This window comes from Coregonus clupeaformis, unplaced genomic scaffold (assembly GCF_020615455.1).
Source record: "Coregonus clupeaformis isolate EN_2021a unplaced genomic scaffold, ASM2061545v1 scaf0683, whole genome shotgun sequence".
Lineage (NCBI taxonomy): Eukaryota > Metazoa > Chordata > Actinopteri > Salmoniformes > Salmonidae > Coregonus > Coregonus clupeaformis.
Genome location: NW_025534138.1, coordinates 15361 through 31439, shown reverse-complemented (window position 1 = coordinate 31439; position 16079 = coordinate 15361). Strand labels below are relative to the sequence as shown.

At 47.8% G+C, this 16079-nt stretch overlaps 1 protein-coding gene across 1 annotated transcript in view; it reads left to right on the top strand.

The window, feature by feature from the left end:
- Positions 1 to 14202, top strand: part of LOC123485422 (centrosomal protein of 290 kDa-like) — a gene marked incomplete at its 3' end in the record, with an annotated part of 42266 nt that extends 28064 nt beyond the window's left edge. The window contains exons 21-34 of the mRNA XM_045216323.1: positions 738 to 864; positions 1075 to 1344; positions 9816 to 9932; positions 10091 to 10492; positions 10628 to 11053; positions 11340 to 11474; positions 11712 to 11798; positions 12018 to 12173; positions 12298 to 12420; positions 12915 to 13046; positions 13237 to 13310; positions 13571 to 13623; positions 13889 to 13947; positions 14071 to 14202. Of these exons, the coding sequence (XP_045072258.1) occupies positions 738 to 864; positions 1075 to 1344; positions 9816 to 9932; positions 10091 to 10492; positions 10628 to 11053; positions 11340 to 11474; positions 11712 to 11798; positions 12018 to 12173; positions 12298 to 12420; positions 12915 to 13046; positions 13237 to 13310; positions 13571 to 13623; positions 13889 to 13947; positions 14071 to 14202 (2293 nt within the window). The remainder of the gene's footprint in view (positions 1 to 737; positions 865 to 1074; positions 1345 to 9815; positions 9933 to 10090; positions 10493 to 10627; positions 11054 to 11339; positions 11475 to 11711; positions 11799 to 12017; positions 12174 to 12297; positions 12421 to 12914; positions 13047 to 13236; positions 13311 to 13570; positions 13624 to 13888; positions 13948 to 14070) is intronic.
- Positions 14203 to 16079: the final 1877 nt, after the last annotated feature.

Genomic DNA, 16079 nt, shown 5'->3' with positions numbered 1-16079 from the left:
TCATCGACCATACACTCCGTTCACAAACCATTCTCATGTAATGACGAGTTTAATGTCCTAGGCCCAACCAAGCAAACACCACCTCTTCCTTCCTTCCAACTGTCTGCCAATAGGAATTTACATTTTAGTCATTTAGCAGACGCTCTTATCCAGAGCGACTTTTTTTCTTTTTTATTATTTATTTATTCGTAATTTTTATTTTTTATTTTTATTTTTTAATTTAAATTTTCTTTTTTTAGTTTTTTTTTGGGGGGGTGGATCAGCTTAATATTGCAGATAGAGCGACTTACAGTTAGTGAATACATATTTTTTTTTATACTGGCCCCCCGTGGGAATCAAACCCACAACCCTGGCGTTGCAAACGCCATGCTCTATCAACTGAGCTACATCCCTGCCGGCCATTCCCTCCCCTACCCTGGACGACGCTGGGCCAATTGTGCGCCGCCCATGAATCTCCCGGTCGCGGCCGGCTGCGACAGAGCCTGGATTCGAACCAGGATCTAGTGGCACAGTTAGCACTGCGATGCAGTGCCTTAGACCACTGCGCCACTCAGGAGTTATGGAGGAATGACTGTACATGAATGCTCAGTATCATATTTATGTTCAACAAATAATTTAGCCATGCATGATATATTAATCATAAGTAACACTGTCTCAAACCATTTGCTGCCAAGTCAACCAATTCAAAGATTTTGAGTCCTAGTCTCACTTAACCCTGGTGTTTGTGGTTGTTGTAGTTTGAAGAGGCTACTGGTGCCCTGCCAGACCCCAGCCTGCCCCTGGCCCACCAGCTGGACTTTGCCTTGGGAAAAATCAAAGAGCACCATGCTGGAGACCCTGGCCACCTGCAAAACTCTGGATGAGGTACAGTATTACTTTCAGCTCCTTAGTATACACATTACAACAGACTTCCAATACCACTGCTTCAAAGCAACAGCTTGGAATCAGGTTGAGAAGTACCTCTGTGACAAGGGCATTGTATAAGCCTTGCATTCTAAGGGGTATGCTAGTATGGATATTGGAACATAGCCATCATCTCTGAGCCTGTCTTTCTTTTTTGTTATCTCTGTGCAGAAGCTGAAAGAGAAGGACTCAACACTGTGGAAGGCAGAGCAGAATGTCCTCTCTAGGGACAGGGTAATTAACGATCTGCATATGCGTCTCCCTGCAGCTGCAGACAGGGAGAGACTCCTGGCAGACCTGGCCAAGCACAAGGAGGACCAGGCAGAGAGCCAACCAACCCTCAAAGTGGCCCACCAGACCATCAACAACCTGCAGGGCCGCCTGAACCAGAAGGAGGAGGTCCTTAAGAAGTACCAGAACCTATTGGCCCGTGCTAGACAGGTAAATGCAATGGATAGAGAACTAGAAGAGAGCTAGAAGCAACAAGCCAGACATTATGTACACATCTTTCTTGTGTACCAACTAATGTTTTGATGGGGCGGCAGGTATCCTAGCGGTTAAGAGCGTTGGGCCAGTAACTGAAAGGTCGCTTGTTTGAATCCCAGAGCCGACTAGGTAAAAAATGTGTCTGTGCCCTTGAGCAAGGCACTTCTTCCTAATTGCTCCTGTAAGTCGCTCTGGATAAGAGTGTCTGCTAAATTACTAAAATGTAAATGTATGTAGAGAGTGAGGGTGCGAGATGTTCTTTTGCCGTCTCTCTGTTATGTGCATACGCTTGTTTGTCTGTCTGTGTGTGGTAGTCTCCCGAGTGGCGCAGTGGTCTACTAGAGATCCTGTTTCGAATCCAGGCTCTGTCGTAGTCGGCCGCGACCGGGAGACCCATGGGGCGGCGCACAATTGGCCCAGCGTCGTCCAGGGTAGGGGAGGGAATGACCGGCAGGGATGTAGCTCAGTTGGTAGAGCATGGCGTTTGCAACGCCAGGGTTGTGGGTTCGATTCCCACGGGGGGCCAGTATAAAAAAATAAGTATTCACTAACTGTAAGTCGCTCTGGATAAGAGCGTCTGCTAAATGACGTAAATGTAAATGTAAGTCGCTTTGGATAAAAGCGTCTGCTAAATGGCATATTATTATTTATTTATTATAGAACTGGAAGGAATGGCGGCCAAATGAGGTGTTGGCTTTGGGGATGACCAGTGAGATATACCTGCTGGAACGCATACTACGGGTGAGTGTTGCTATGGTGACCAATGATTTAAGATAAGGCGGGGATTTGCCTAGAAGTGATTTATAGATTACCTGGAGCCAGTGGGTTTGGTGACGAATATGTAGGGAGGGCCAGCTAACGAGAGCGTACAGGTCACAATGGTGGGTAGTATATGGGGCTTTGGTGACAAAACGGATGGCACTGTGATAGACTACATCCAATTTGCTGAGTAGAGTGTTGGAAGCTATTTTGTAAATGACATCGCCGAAGTCAAGGATCGGTAGGATAGTCAGTTTTACGAGGGCATGTTTAGCAGCATGACTGAAGGAGGCTGTGTTGCGAAATAGGAAGCCGATTCTAGATTTAACTTTGGATTGGAGATGCTTAATGTGAGTCTGGAAGAAGAGTTTATGGTCTAACCAAACACATATAAACCACATATTCCAAGTCAGACCCGCCGAGAGTAGTGATTCTAGTCGGGCGGGCGGGTGCAAGCAGCGTTCGATTGAAGAGCATGCATTTAGTTTTACTAGCGTTTAAGAGCAAGTTGGAGGCCACAGAAGGAGTGTTGTATGGCATTGAAGCTCGTTTGGAGGTTTGTTAACACAGTGTCCAATGAAGGGCCAGATGTATACAAAATGGTGTTGTCTGCGTAGAGGTGGATCTGAGAGTCACCAGCAGCAAGAGCGACATTGATATACACAGAGAATAGAGTCGGCCCGAGAATTGAAACCTGTGGCACCCCCATAGAGACTGCCAGAGGTCCAGACAACAGGCCCTCCGATTTGACACACTGAACTCTATCTGAGAAGGAGTTGGTGAACCAGGCGAGGCAGTCATTTGAGAAACCAAGGCTATTTAGTCTGCCAATAATAATGCGGTGATTGACAGAGTCAAAAGCCTTGGCCAGGTCGATGAAGACGGCTGCACAGTACTGTCTTTTATCGATCACGGTTATTATATCGTTTAGGACCTTGAGCGTGGCTGAGGTGCACCCATGACCAGCTCGGAAACCAGATTGCATATCGAGGGGGCTGTTCGATGCTAATGCAGTACACCACACCATCCCCTCCTTACTGAAAACTGCTTTGCATAAACAATCAACTAGCCTACTTAAACACACCAACTATGACAACAAGACACGGACCATGTTCATGCCTAGCTCCAGTATATTTATTTACTCATCATGGAGTCATGGAAAGATTTATGTTGATGCCGCTGCAATGTTGATGGGATCAGACTTTGAAGATAGAACACATAGGCCAGTCACGTTAGCCTCTGCAGTAGTTAGTTACCTAGCTAACGGTTAGATATGGTCCAATAGGCCGTGTTCCCAAACTTTTTCTCTCAGGCCCCCCTTCTAGCATTGGGTAGCATCCTGTGCCCGCCACGTCTATTTCTATGGGCACAAGCACTGTTCATGACACAAACTGTTCACATCCCTCTTGTTGGCGGAGAGAACATTTTGCAGGTTTAAAACTTATTTCCTGCAATTCTACACATTTTGTCATGGGGTGCAGAGAAATGTTGAAATTTTCAAGCTCATTTTCTTGCAATTCTATACATTTTGCCATATCTAATGTGTATTCATGTGATATTTGAGTGACTCAAACGTTACAACAAAAAACGTAGCTAAAAAACATTAGCTGACATGGGCTAGTTGATCTGGACATTTCTTACAGATCAATAGTTCTCTAAGGTATGCAACAACTGACATGACAAGAGGAAAACTGATGATGCACTTCCCAATTTTGAAATTGCACATTGTGCATTTTACTATTACAACTTTCAAGAGTAAGTTGAAAGCCGGACTGAGTTCCTTATAAAACAACCCCTCGCGCCCCCCTAGGGGGTGCGCCCCAAAGTTTGGGAATCCACTGCAGTAGGCTGTAGCTAACGTAACCTAATGTAGCTAAAGTTAGCTTGAAAAGTTACAAATCACATCGCCAGATAGCATAGCAGCTGGATAATTACATTGATTTGCTTTGGAATGTCTAGCCACCGTACTATGAAAGCTAGCTATAACAAGATTTGGGTTTAGATAAACAAATGTATTTCGCTAGCTAGTTAGCTAAGTTAGCTACATTACCTCTACTCAACTTCTTAGTAAGGTAACCGATGCAATGTTTCCCTTTGCTTGCTTGTAGTTTGCACATCCAGGTACTGAGCACCACACCATGAATATACTTTACAGTTGTTGTAGACACACAAAGAAAAATAAATAGTTATTCGCAAGCTGATGTTCTATGAACGAGTGGATGGTCCAGTGAGTAAAGTTAGCTACCTGCTGTCACCCATTGTCAAACGGATCAACCTCGACAGGGTTGGTGTTACTTCCTAAAATCACTATGAATTCTGTATATTGTGGTTTACTTACAACCAGGAAATGTAGCGGTGAAATTTCCCTTTAAGCTAAAAGGTCACACAGATGATGTGAGAACATAGGCCTAGATTGTCACGGTTTCGGCCGAGGCTGCTCCTCCTCCTGGTTCGGGCAGGCTTCGGCGTTCGCCGTCCCCGGAATACTAGCTGCCACCGTTGTATGTTTCGTGTGTTGATTGCTTTGGTCTGTCTGGTACACCTGTGTCTGTTTGTGTCCTAATTACGTGTCCTATAAGTTCCCTGTTTTGTGTTAGTTATATTGTGTGTTGTTGTCCGCGTGTCATTTGAGCTGCGTGTTTTGCGCTCTACATGTTTTGTTTTACGCATGTTGCGTACTGTTCTCGCCTCTGTATTTCGAGGTCGTGTAGTGATTATTGTTCACTTTACTATAGTAAAGTTTGTTGGACTAAACCTCTGTGTCCTGCGCCTGACTCCTCATCACATCCACATCGGTGCCAAACTGACAGAACAACACACCATCTATGGAGTCAGCAGGATCAGCGACGACAACCTGGTCGCTAGAAGAACGGCTCAGTCAGCAGGACTCCATGATCCGGCAACTGGAGGCCGTTCTGGGCGAGGTGTCCAACACTCTGCACCGGTTGGCTAATGGAGAGGTGCCCACGTCCTCATACACCATCCCATCACCACCGGTCAGTCCTCCTCTCTCAGCGCCGGAACCCAGTGGTATTCGGCTCTCGCTCCCGAGGGCATATGACGGTTCTGCAGCCGGGTGTCAGGGGTTCCTCCTGCAGGTAGAACTATACCTGGCTACTATACACCCAGCGCCCTCGGGATACGAGAGCGTCTCCGCCCTCATCTCCTGTCTATCCGGAAAGGCGTTGGAGTGGGCCAACGCCGAATGGAGGAGAATAGACGCAGCTACCATCACCTACGCTGAGTTCTCCCGCCGCTTCCGGGCAGTCTTCGATCACCCACCTGAAGGGAAGGCGGCGGGGAGCGTCTGTTCTACCTCCGACAGGAGAAGAGGAGCGCACAGGAGTTCGCACTGGAGTTCCGGACGTTAGCTGCGGATGCAGGATGGAATGAGAGGGCCCTCATCGACCAGTACCGGTGTAGCCTGCGAGAGGACGTTCGTCGTGAGCTGGCCTGCAGGGACACCAACCTATGCTTCGACCAGCTGGTGGACATCTCCATCCGGCTTGACACCCTGCTGGCCACCCACGGACGTCCCGAGTGGGGGTCGTCCATTCCATCCTCCAGCACCTCCGAGCCAATTCCTATGGAGCTCGGGGGTGCTGGCGCTAGAGAGAGGAGGAGGGAGAACCCGAGGGGGGCCACTCCCTGCACCAACTGTGGCCGTGGAGGACACACCGCGGCCAGGTGCTGGGGAGGGTCTTCTGAGAGAGGGGACAACAGGTCACGCACTGGGGAGTCATTTCAGGTGAGTAGGCGCCCCACTTACCCAGAGCTCTCTGTTGGTCACATGAGTATTCCTGTGCGTTTTCCACAGGTGGCACCTCATTCCCAGCATAAGGCGCTAGTAGATTCAGGCGCAGCTGGGAACTTTATTGATCGGGAATTTTGTGCTAGGTTAGGAATTCCCCTTCGGCCGGTAGAAGTTCCATTCCCTGTCCACGCATTAGACAGCCGGCCGTTGGGGTCGGGGCTGATCAGGGATGTCACAGCACCGCTGACGATGACGACGCAGGGGGGTCATGAGGAAATCATTCAGTTCTATCTGATTGACTCTCCTGCGTACCCAGTGGTGTTGGGGCTTCCTGGTTAAGCACCCACGATCCTACCATAGCGTGGCAACAGAGGGCTCTTATGGAGTGGTCTGCCCAGTGTGTAGGGGAGATGTCTAGGTGTTTCCATAGGGGCGACCTCGGTAGAGAGTCCGAACCAAGTGCCCGCACTGCGCATTCCCCCGAGTATGAGGATTTAGCACTAGCGTTTAGCAAATCGAGGGCAGCACGGCTACCTCCTCATAGACAGGGGACTGTGCGATAAATCTCCAGACCGGAGCAGCTCTTCCCAGGAGTCATGTGTATCCCCTGTCTCAAGAGGAAACTGCGGCTATGGAGACTTACATAGCCGAGTCCTTGGCACAGGGATACATACGGTCCTCTACTTCTCCGGTCTCCTCGAGTTTCTTCTTTGTGAAGAAGAAGGACGGGGATTGCGCCCGTGTATTGATTACCGTAGTCTCAATCAGATCACAGTAAAATACAGTTACCCACTTCCACTGATTGCGACGATGACGGAGTCATTACGCGGAGCGCGGTTCTTCACAAAGTTGGATCTCAGGAGCGCGTACAATTTGGTGCGCATTAGGGAGGGGGATGAATGGAAAACAGCATTTAGCACCACCTCGGGTCATTACGAGTATCTCGTCATGCCATACGGGTTAATGAATGCTCCTTCAGTCTTCCAATCCTTTGTTGACGAGATTTTCCGGGACATGCATGGGCAGGGTGTAGTGGTGTACATTGACGACATTCTAGTGTATTCTTCTACACGAGTCGAGCATGTAGCCCAGGTGCGCCGAGTATTGAGACGACTGTTGGAGCATGACTTGTATGTCAAGGCAGAGAAATGCCTGTTCTTCCAGGAGTCCGTCTCCTTTTTGGGTTATCGGTTGTCCGCGTCTGGCGTGGAGATAGAGGTAGATCGGGTAAGCGGCTGTGCGTAATTGGCAAACTCCAACCACCGTAAAAGAGGTGCAGCGGTTCTTGGGTTTTGCTAATTACTACCGGAGGTTTATCCGGGGCTTTGGACAGGTTGCAGCTCCCATTACGTCCCTGCTAAAGGGGGGTCCGGTGCGCTTGCGGTGGTCAGCTGAGGCGGACAGGGCATTTGTCAAGCTGAAGAACCTGTTCGTCTCGGCCCCGGTGCTGGCGCATCCGGATCCCTCTTTGCCTTTCCAAGTAGAGGTGGACGCGTCCGAGACCGGTATTGGGGCAGTCCTGTCACAACGGTCCGGCACGCCACCTAAGCTCCGCCCCTGTGCGTTCTACTCTAAGAAGCTCAGCTCGGCGGAGCGCAATTATGACGTTGGGGACAGGGAGCTGTTAGCTGTAGTCCAGGCCCTAAAGGTGTGGAGGCATTGGCTTGAGGGGGCTCAACACCCTTTCCTCATTCTGACTGATCACCGTAACCTGGAGTACATCCGGGCAGCTAGGAGATTGAACCCTCGTCAGGCTAGGTGGAACATGTTCCTGACCCGGTTTGTTTTTAAGATCACATACATCCCTGGGTCCCAGAACGGTAAGGCAGACGCCCTGTCCCGGCAGTATGACACAGAGGAGAGGTCCATTGAGCCTACTTCCATACTGCCGGAGTCTTGTCTGGTGGCTCCGGTAGTATGGGAGGTCGATACGGAAATCGAGCGGGCGCTGCGTACCGACCCTACTCCCCCGAGTGTCCTGTGGGGCGGACGTACGTTCCGCTCGAGGTTCGTGATCGGCTTATTTCTTGGGCTCATACATCACCCTCCTCTGGACATCCTGGTATTGGTCGGACGGTGCACTGCCTTAGCGTGAAATACTGGTGGCCAATGTTAGCCAGGGATGTGAGGGTTTATGTCTCCTCCTGCTCGGTGTGTGCCCAGTGTAAGGCACCTAGACATTTGCCCAGGGGTAAGTTACATCCTCTGCCCGTTCCACAACGACCATGGTCCCACCTCTCGGTGGATTTTGTGACCGATCTACCCCCTTCCCAAGGTAATACCACCATTTTGGTCGTTGTGGATCGGTTTTCTAAGGCCTGTCGTCTCCTCCCACTGCCGGGTCTCCCTACTGCCCTACAGACCGCTGAGGCCCTCTTTACCCACGTGTTCCGGCACTATGGGGTCCCCGAGGATATTGTGTCCGACCGAGGTCCCCAGTTCACCTCCAGAGTCTGGGGGGCGTTCATGGAACGCCTGGGGGTCTCGGTTAGCCTTACCTCGGGGTACCACCCAGAGAGCAATGGGCAGGTTGAACGTGTGAACCAGGATGTGGGTAGGTTTTTGAGGTCCTATTGCCGGGACCGGCCGGAGGAGTGGTCGAGGTATATCCCCTGGGCAGAGATGGCCCAGAACTCTCTCCGCCACTCCTCCACCGGATTAACACCTTTCCAGTGTATTTTAGGGTATCAGCCGGTCCTGGCACCGTGGCACGAGAGCCAGACCGAGGCCCCTGCGGTGGACGAGTGGATTCGGCGCTCGGAGGAGACGTGGGACGCTGCCCATGTCCATCTGCAGCGTGCCATCCGTCAACACAAGGCGAGCGCCGATCGCCACCGCAGTGAGGGGCCCGGTGTACGCACCGGGAGATCGAGTCTGGCTCTCGACTCGAAACCTGCCCCTCCGCCTGCCCTGCCGGAAGCTGGGTCGGCGGTTTGTGGGGGCCCTTCAAAGTCCTGAGAAGATTGAACGAGGTGTGTTACAGATTACAACTGCCTATTGAGTACAAAAATATTAACCCCTCGTTCCATGTGTCTCTTCTCAGGCCGGTGGTAGCTGGTCCACTCCAAGAGGAGGAGATAGGAGAGACCCCTCCACCCCCTTTGGACATCGAGGGGGCACCGGCGTACAGGGTCCGGACTATATTGGACTCGAGGCGCCGGAGGAGTGGTCTCCAGTATCTCGTGGAGTGGGAGGGGTACGGTCCGGAGGAACGGTGCTGGGTGCCTAGGAGGGACATCCTCGACCCATCCCTCCTGACAGAGTTCCACCGTGGGCATCCCACGCGCCCGGGTCCGCGTCCTCCTGGCCGTCCCCGAGACCGGGGTCGGCGCACGGCTGGAGCCGCACGTCAAGGGGGGGGGGTACTGTCACGGTTTCGGCCGAGGCTGCTCCTCCTCCTGGTTCGGGCAGGCTTCGGCGTTCGCCGTCCCCGGAATACTAGCTGCCACCGTTGTATGTTTCGTGTGTTGATTGCTTTGGTCTGTCTGGTACACCTGTGTCTGTTTGTGTCCTAATTACGTGTCCTATAAGTTCCCTGTTTTGTGTTAGTTATATTGTGTGTTGTTGTCCGCGTGTCGTTTGAGCTGCGTGTTTTGCGCTCTACATGTTTTGTTTTACGCATGTTGCGTACTGTTTTCGCCTCTGTATTTCGAGGTCGTGTAGTGATTATTGTTCACTTTACTATAGTAAAGTTTGTTGGACTAAACCTCTGTGTCCTGCGCCTGACTCCTCATCACATCCACATCGGTGCCAAACTGACATAGATTGTGAATTCCTTGTGGACATCTAAGGTGATGGTGCCATATCAACAGTGGTGGTATCAATCTTGGTGCTTGGAGAACTTGTGCTTGCAGTATAGGCTAACCAACCCAGACAAACACTTCCCTTACCTTCCCTCTATTCCAGGCAACAGCAAGCCCTACCCAGAGATGCTGCCATGGAGGACATGAACATGAGGAACCTCTACCTAGAGTACAGGCTTCACTCCCTGGAGAGCCAGATGTCCAAGGAGCCCCCCTCCAGGCCCTCTGTAAGTCTCCTTTTACACTTAGTATTTACATTTGTGTTTTCGTTATAAAAATAACGTTAATTTTCTACTCTTTCTTCTTTGTCCATCTTCACTTCATCTTCACTTACTCTTATTCTTTCCTTTTTTCTCTTTCATCCACTCCTCAATCCCATTCATAGTCCATGTCCATAAAAAGTCTTTGTTCTCTTACATTTGATGTTGGTGACAGCCATGAGAAAGACACTGTCATGACCTCCTTAGCCAATGATAGCGTAGCCTCTCAGACAGATGGCATGTCAGCCCACAAGGAGGCTGCTGACCGCTTAGGCCAGGAGGGGGAGCTACACCCAAACCAAGAGCAGAAAGAAACCCAGACAGACTTGGATGAAACAAATTATGGTGTACCTGCGGCAGAGCCGACAGAGAAACCAAGCAGGGCTGAGAGTGGAGAACAGGAAAGAACAGATGTGACTGGAGAGGGAGGAGAAGATGAACAGACCGAAAAAGAAGCAGCAGAGGGAGATGCAGAAAAAGGGGAAACAGAAGAGGCTGACAGAGTCCAAGCAGGAGAACCTGGAAAAGTCAGAGAATGTCAATGAGGTGGCTGTTGATGAACTAGTGGACAAAAGCATAGAGGAGAATCTCATTGCCAGACAGGATTCCACAAGTAACACTGTGCTGGATTTGAGTGTATCCAAACCCCCCCTAAATCCCAGAGTCCAGAGGGAAGTGAGGCAGTGGCTGGTGAGCCATCAACCTCAGAGAGGCCTAAGTCAGCTACACCTGCATCTGAGCAAGAAGAGGTGACAGCAGGTAGTGTGATGGGTACAGATGATGCAGAGGGTACAGGGGGTGACGGAGAAGGAGAAACAGACGGAGGTGGAAGTGGGACAGTGGCAGAAACGGTCGGGAAAGAAGAGGAAGTTATAATGGAGCCGGACGCTGACCCCAGTGCTGACCTCAGTGATGGCGAATCTGACAGTTGTATCATCAAGGAACTCGACACTGATGATGTCAGCGAAAGCGAGCTTGAGTTTACTTCAGAGAGTATCCGTGGCGCCGAGCTGCATTCAGAGGTTATTACTGATGACAGTGAGAAAAGAAGTGAAAAGCTGAAATATATGTCTCCCAAAACTCATAAGGTACCAAAGGCTGCCCTTGGCTTCTGACCTGCCAAGATGCTAGTGCAGTGTTTGAGTTAGCAGAAAGTGCCCGCAGTGTTTGGCTTAATAGCATATTAGGATCCCAGTCTGTGTACTCTACCTCATTCTAGTCCTAGGTGCTACGTTTGTATGTTTTCACCTACCTACACTTCCTTTCTTTCCTCCCATAATCTCTCCCTCCTCTCCTCCTAAAACATGTTGTTCCTTTTTTGATTTGTCGCATTCTGATTGCGTAAGCATGATGACTGTTGTTTCTCTTTTCCAGACCTCAGGGAGAGGTTCAGGCACCCCCTCGCAGAAAGAGCACAAGCTGCAGAGAGAGAACCTGAAGCTTTCCTCAGAGAACCTGGAGCTCCGCTTTCAACTGGAACAGGCCAACAAGGACCTGCCCAGACTAAAGGTATGTTATAAAAAATTTAAATAAATGGCTTTGACTTACAACAAGACTCAAGATCATTAGCCACCTTTCATTTTGACTGGGGCCTTGAAGCCCAAGAACTTAAGCCCTGGAACTAAGTTCAAGCACCAGGTTAAGACCTCAGTGGATGGGGGGCTTTTAAGAACTTTGGTCGGTCAAGACCTGCCAGAGATGTTTATATTCCAGCTCATTCAATTATCCTCTCTCCTTTACTGATAGGACCAAGTTTCAGACCTCAAAGAGATGTACAATGTTCTGAAGAAGGAAAAGGCTGAGGTGGAGAAAAAACTGGGCCATGTTCGTGGGGTAGGTCTATCTTAGTCTTGTGTATACAGACGTTGTATTCCTATGTCGTCAGGCTATAGGTCTCCACTATCTATAACACCTGTCTGTGTTCACGCTTGTTTTACAGTCATGACTCGTAGAGACATTCTCACCTTACAGTCAATTTAACCATCTAGTAAAAGTGTATGATGTAAGAAATATATCAAAAGGCTGAATGAAACTCTTTCCTGTCCACTCTAGGCGGGTCGCAGCGGTAAAACTGTGCCAGAGTTGGAAAAGACCATCGAGCTGATGAAGAGGGTGGTGGAGCGGGAGAACGAGACGCTGAAGAAAACTCCAGCAGCACTGAGTCAGGAACAGCTCACAACTCTGGAGCGCGAGCATAAAAAACTAAAGGTGAACTCTTGATTGATGAATGATTTTGAACAACCAGTGGATCTCTTATAGCCCTTCAACACTGCTCGAAGGCTATGATGTTCAAGTTCAAATATATTTTGTCCTCTTGTTCTCTCTTCTCTAGAATGACTACAAGAAGCTCAAAGGAAACACTGAAGCACTGCTGAGCTCCAGACTGGAGACCAAATCCAAAGGAGTGGAGAAAATTGTGATGGAAAACAAACGTTTATGCAAAGAGATTAAAAGGGTATGTGTCCCGTCCCGTCCCCTTTTCATTTAATTTGGCATGGTACGCATAGTTAGAACATTTAGACAAGTCTCAGGGCAAATGTTTCTGGCCAAAACCAGTCTGGAGGTGACCAACGAGAAGGCCAGACAACGGCTAGTGGTAGTCTAGGGTCATCCCTGAGTGGGTTGACAGTAAGACCTGGAAGGCCGCTGTGGTAACAAGGTGAGAGATCCGTTGAAATGAACCAAGTTAACCATTGATTCTCCATGGGAATAATCCCATTCAGCCCTCATGTAACCCCCAAAAAACAAGCAAACCCAATGAACCCAGTCTTTTTACTCCTGTAACTCCTTAATGCTAAATAAAACATGCTATGGATAAGAGTGTTGCTAAATGACTCAAATGTTAATGTAAAAAAAGCATTAACATTTTCTAGCTATAGAATGCCAATTATGTACAGATGGCTGACTGAAGAGCGGTTGGTTTCACTCCCTCCCTTTAGGATGTTTGAGAGTAAGATGAAAGAGCTGGAGCGGGACATCATCCAGAAGAACTCCAGTCTCTCAGAGCTCAGGCTGCGGATGCGAGAAGCCAGTGAGAAAGAGGAGAGAGCACAGCGAGTCACCAGCCAACTACAGGACCAGGTTAGAGTCTGAAAAGGCACCCTGTTCCCTATATAGTGCACTACATAGGGAATAGGGTGCCATATGGGACGCACTTTGTCATTGTGGGCCAATCAAACCAGATGGTTTGTAAAACGAAAATGAAGAAGAATTCCAGTACTATGCTACATTATGTTAAATGTGGGAGCAAACATTTGTTTTTATTCTCAAGGTGGAGCTGTTGAAAAACTTTCCCACCTCAGCAAAGACGGAGTCGGGCCTCGCCAAAGAGTTTCAGTCAATGAGGTGAATACATCCCATATGCCAGCTCTTCAATGTGGACAAACTTGTGATGCATGTAACGTGATTGCCTTTGCATAACATAGCATTACAAGCGTATGGTTAACATATAGCTAATATGGGAATGCATTATCAAATATAAACAACACATTAAAGGAACTTAAAAACAGCATTTATGTTTGTAATATTCATTATTGCATGGATGGTTCATGAAAATCCATTTGGTTGTCCATCACTGAGTCACAAGAATGTCCCCTTTGTCTTAGATTGACCAATAATCATCTGGAGAGTGAGAAGACAGAGCTGGTACAGAAACTCAGTGAGTACACTGAGAATTATGGGACATCCTTTGCTGGGCCAGTTGAGACATATAAAGGCAATGTGGTCGTGTTTAACAGTATTCCACTTCATTCAAAGTAAAGCAGGAACATCTTTATTATATATGCGTTCATGTATGTTCTGTTATGTCAAACAAAACTTGTAGTGTTCAATAAACCCAGGAATGATGCAGAACCAGAAAAGGTGCAGTAACTAACTAGCACAATACATCCACATCAACAAGTGTCTCATGTTTTTGTCGTCAGGGTATGAGGAGCTGCAAACTATGATGAAGGCCACTGATCAGGAAAAAAGGCAGTTGCAGGTATTGTGACTTCTGTGATCTATATCTCATCTATTTGAGTTGTTTTGATTGTAGAAAAATAAGAATGGCTTATTCTAATTTATTCCTCTGTGAACATATTTTTTTATACCTTCCTGATTCCAGGCCAAAGTGAAAAAGATGAAGAAGGAGCTGGAGAACTTTGAGCCGACATTCTTTGAAGAGATCGAGGACCTTCAGTTTAATTACAATCTGGAGGTGAAGAAGAACATTGTTCTGGAGGAGCAACTGAAGAAAGTGAGTGAACATCCCTGATATGTCCATCAGCTAACACAGGATGGATAGATGTGCCTTTTAAAGCATTAGTCTTAAATATATAGTTGTATTTAGTTGGTTTTAATGTGAATGGGGACCAATACCAAAAGTCTTCTGAAAGATGAAATTGAATGTAATTGTTTTTCTCCTTCTGAGGCAGCTTTGTGAATGTCCTGTTTTGTTCAGACCATGTAGCAGGGATTTTACATACTTGTCAAATAGTTTAGTACATTTGAATAATTTGGCTAGATTGCGTTTGATACGTTTTCTATCAAGTGATTTCTATCAATAAAGCAGATTTAGGGCTCTATTCATTGTGCGATAGAAATGTAAAGGTAGTTTCCGATTGAGCCGACGTACAGTGCATTCGGAAAGCATTCAGACCTCTTGACTTTTTCTACATTTTGTTACGTTACAGCCTTATTCTAAAATAGATTAAATAGTTTTTTCCCCTCATCAATCTAGACACAATACCCCATAATGACAAAGCAAAAACAGGTTTTTAGTCATTTTTGCAAATGTAAAAAAAAAAAAAAAACTGAAATATGACATTTACATAAGTATTCAGACCCTTTACTCAGTACTTTGTTGAAGCACATTTAGCAGCGATTACAGCCTCGAGTCTTCTAGGGTATGACGCTACAAGCTTGGCACACCTGTATTTGGGGAGTTTCTCCCATTCTTCTCTACAGATCCTCTCAAGCTCTGTCAGGTTGGATGGGGAGCGCTGCTGCACAGCTATTTTCAGGTCTCTCCAGAGATGTTCAATCGGGTTCAAGTCCGTGCTCTGGCTGGGCCACTCAAGGACATTCAGAGACTTGTCCCGAAGCCACTCCTGCGTTGTTTTGGTTGTGGGCTTAGGGTCGTTGTCCTGTTGGAAGGGGAACCTTCACCCCAGTCTGAGGTCCTGAGCACTCTGGAGCAGGTTTTCATCAAGGATCTCTGTACTTTGCTCCGTTCACCTTCCCCTTGATCCTGACTAGTCTCCCAGTCCCTGCTGCTGAAAAACATCCCCACAGCATGATTCTGCCACCACCATGCTTCACTGTAGGGATGGTGCCAGGTTTCCTCCAGATGTGATGCTTGGCATTCAGGCCAAAGAGTTCAATCTTGGTTTCATCAGACCAGAGAATCTTGTTTCTCATGGTCTGAGAGTCCTTTAGGTGGCTTTTGGCAAACTCCAAACGGGCTGTGCCTTTTACTGAGGAGTGGTGTCCGTCTGGCCACTCTACAATAAAGGCCTGATTGGTGGAGTGCTGCAGAGATGGTTGTCCTTCTGGAAGGTTGTCCCATTTAAAGTTTTTATACATTTGCAACAATTTCTAAAAACCTGTTTTCGCTCTGTCATTATGGGGTATTGTGACTACAATGACCGAATTGTGCATTTCATTTAGGGGCAAAGACATTTTGGAATACCTTTTAAAATAGATATTTGATCACAATATTTACATGATATTTACACAAATGCTCTCTGAATGCAGGCCTGTTATTGGGCACGTTCTTTCATTTTGGAAGACATTTGTTACATTTGTGGCTCATTTATATTTACAATTGATATGACAGCATTGTTGAATACTCGTTGGCTAGAAGGGCATTCACAAACCGTACTTGCTACAAAGTTACAGAAAGCTAAACCAACAACTACACAAACTGAAATTGGAAACACAGGTCCAACGAGGAAAAAACATAGCTATCTAGCATTGATTTGTTTTTGCAGAGACATATTTATTTGGAGCTGATGACCTAACGTGGTGAGTGATGAACATTAATTTATCCGGTCCCCTCAGTCAAATCCTCCCACATGTTTCTAGTTTGATCAGCTGTTTTCAGCAACTGATATTTTTGAATTCGGTTGTCGT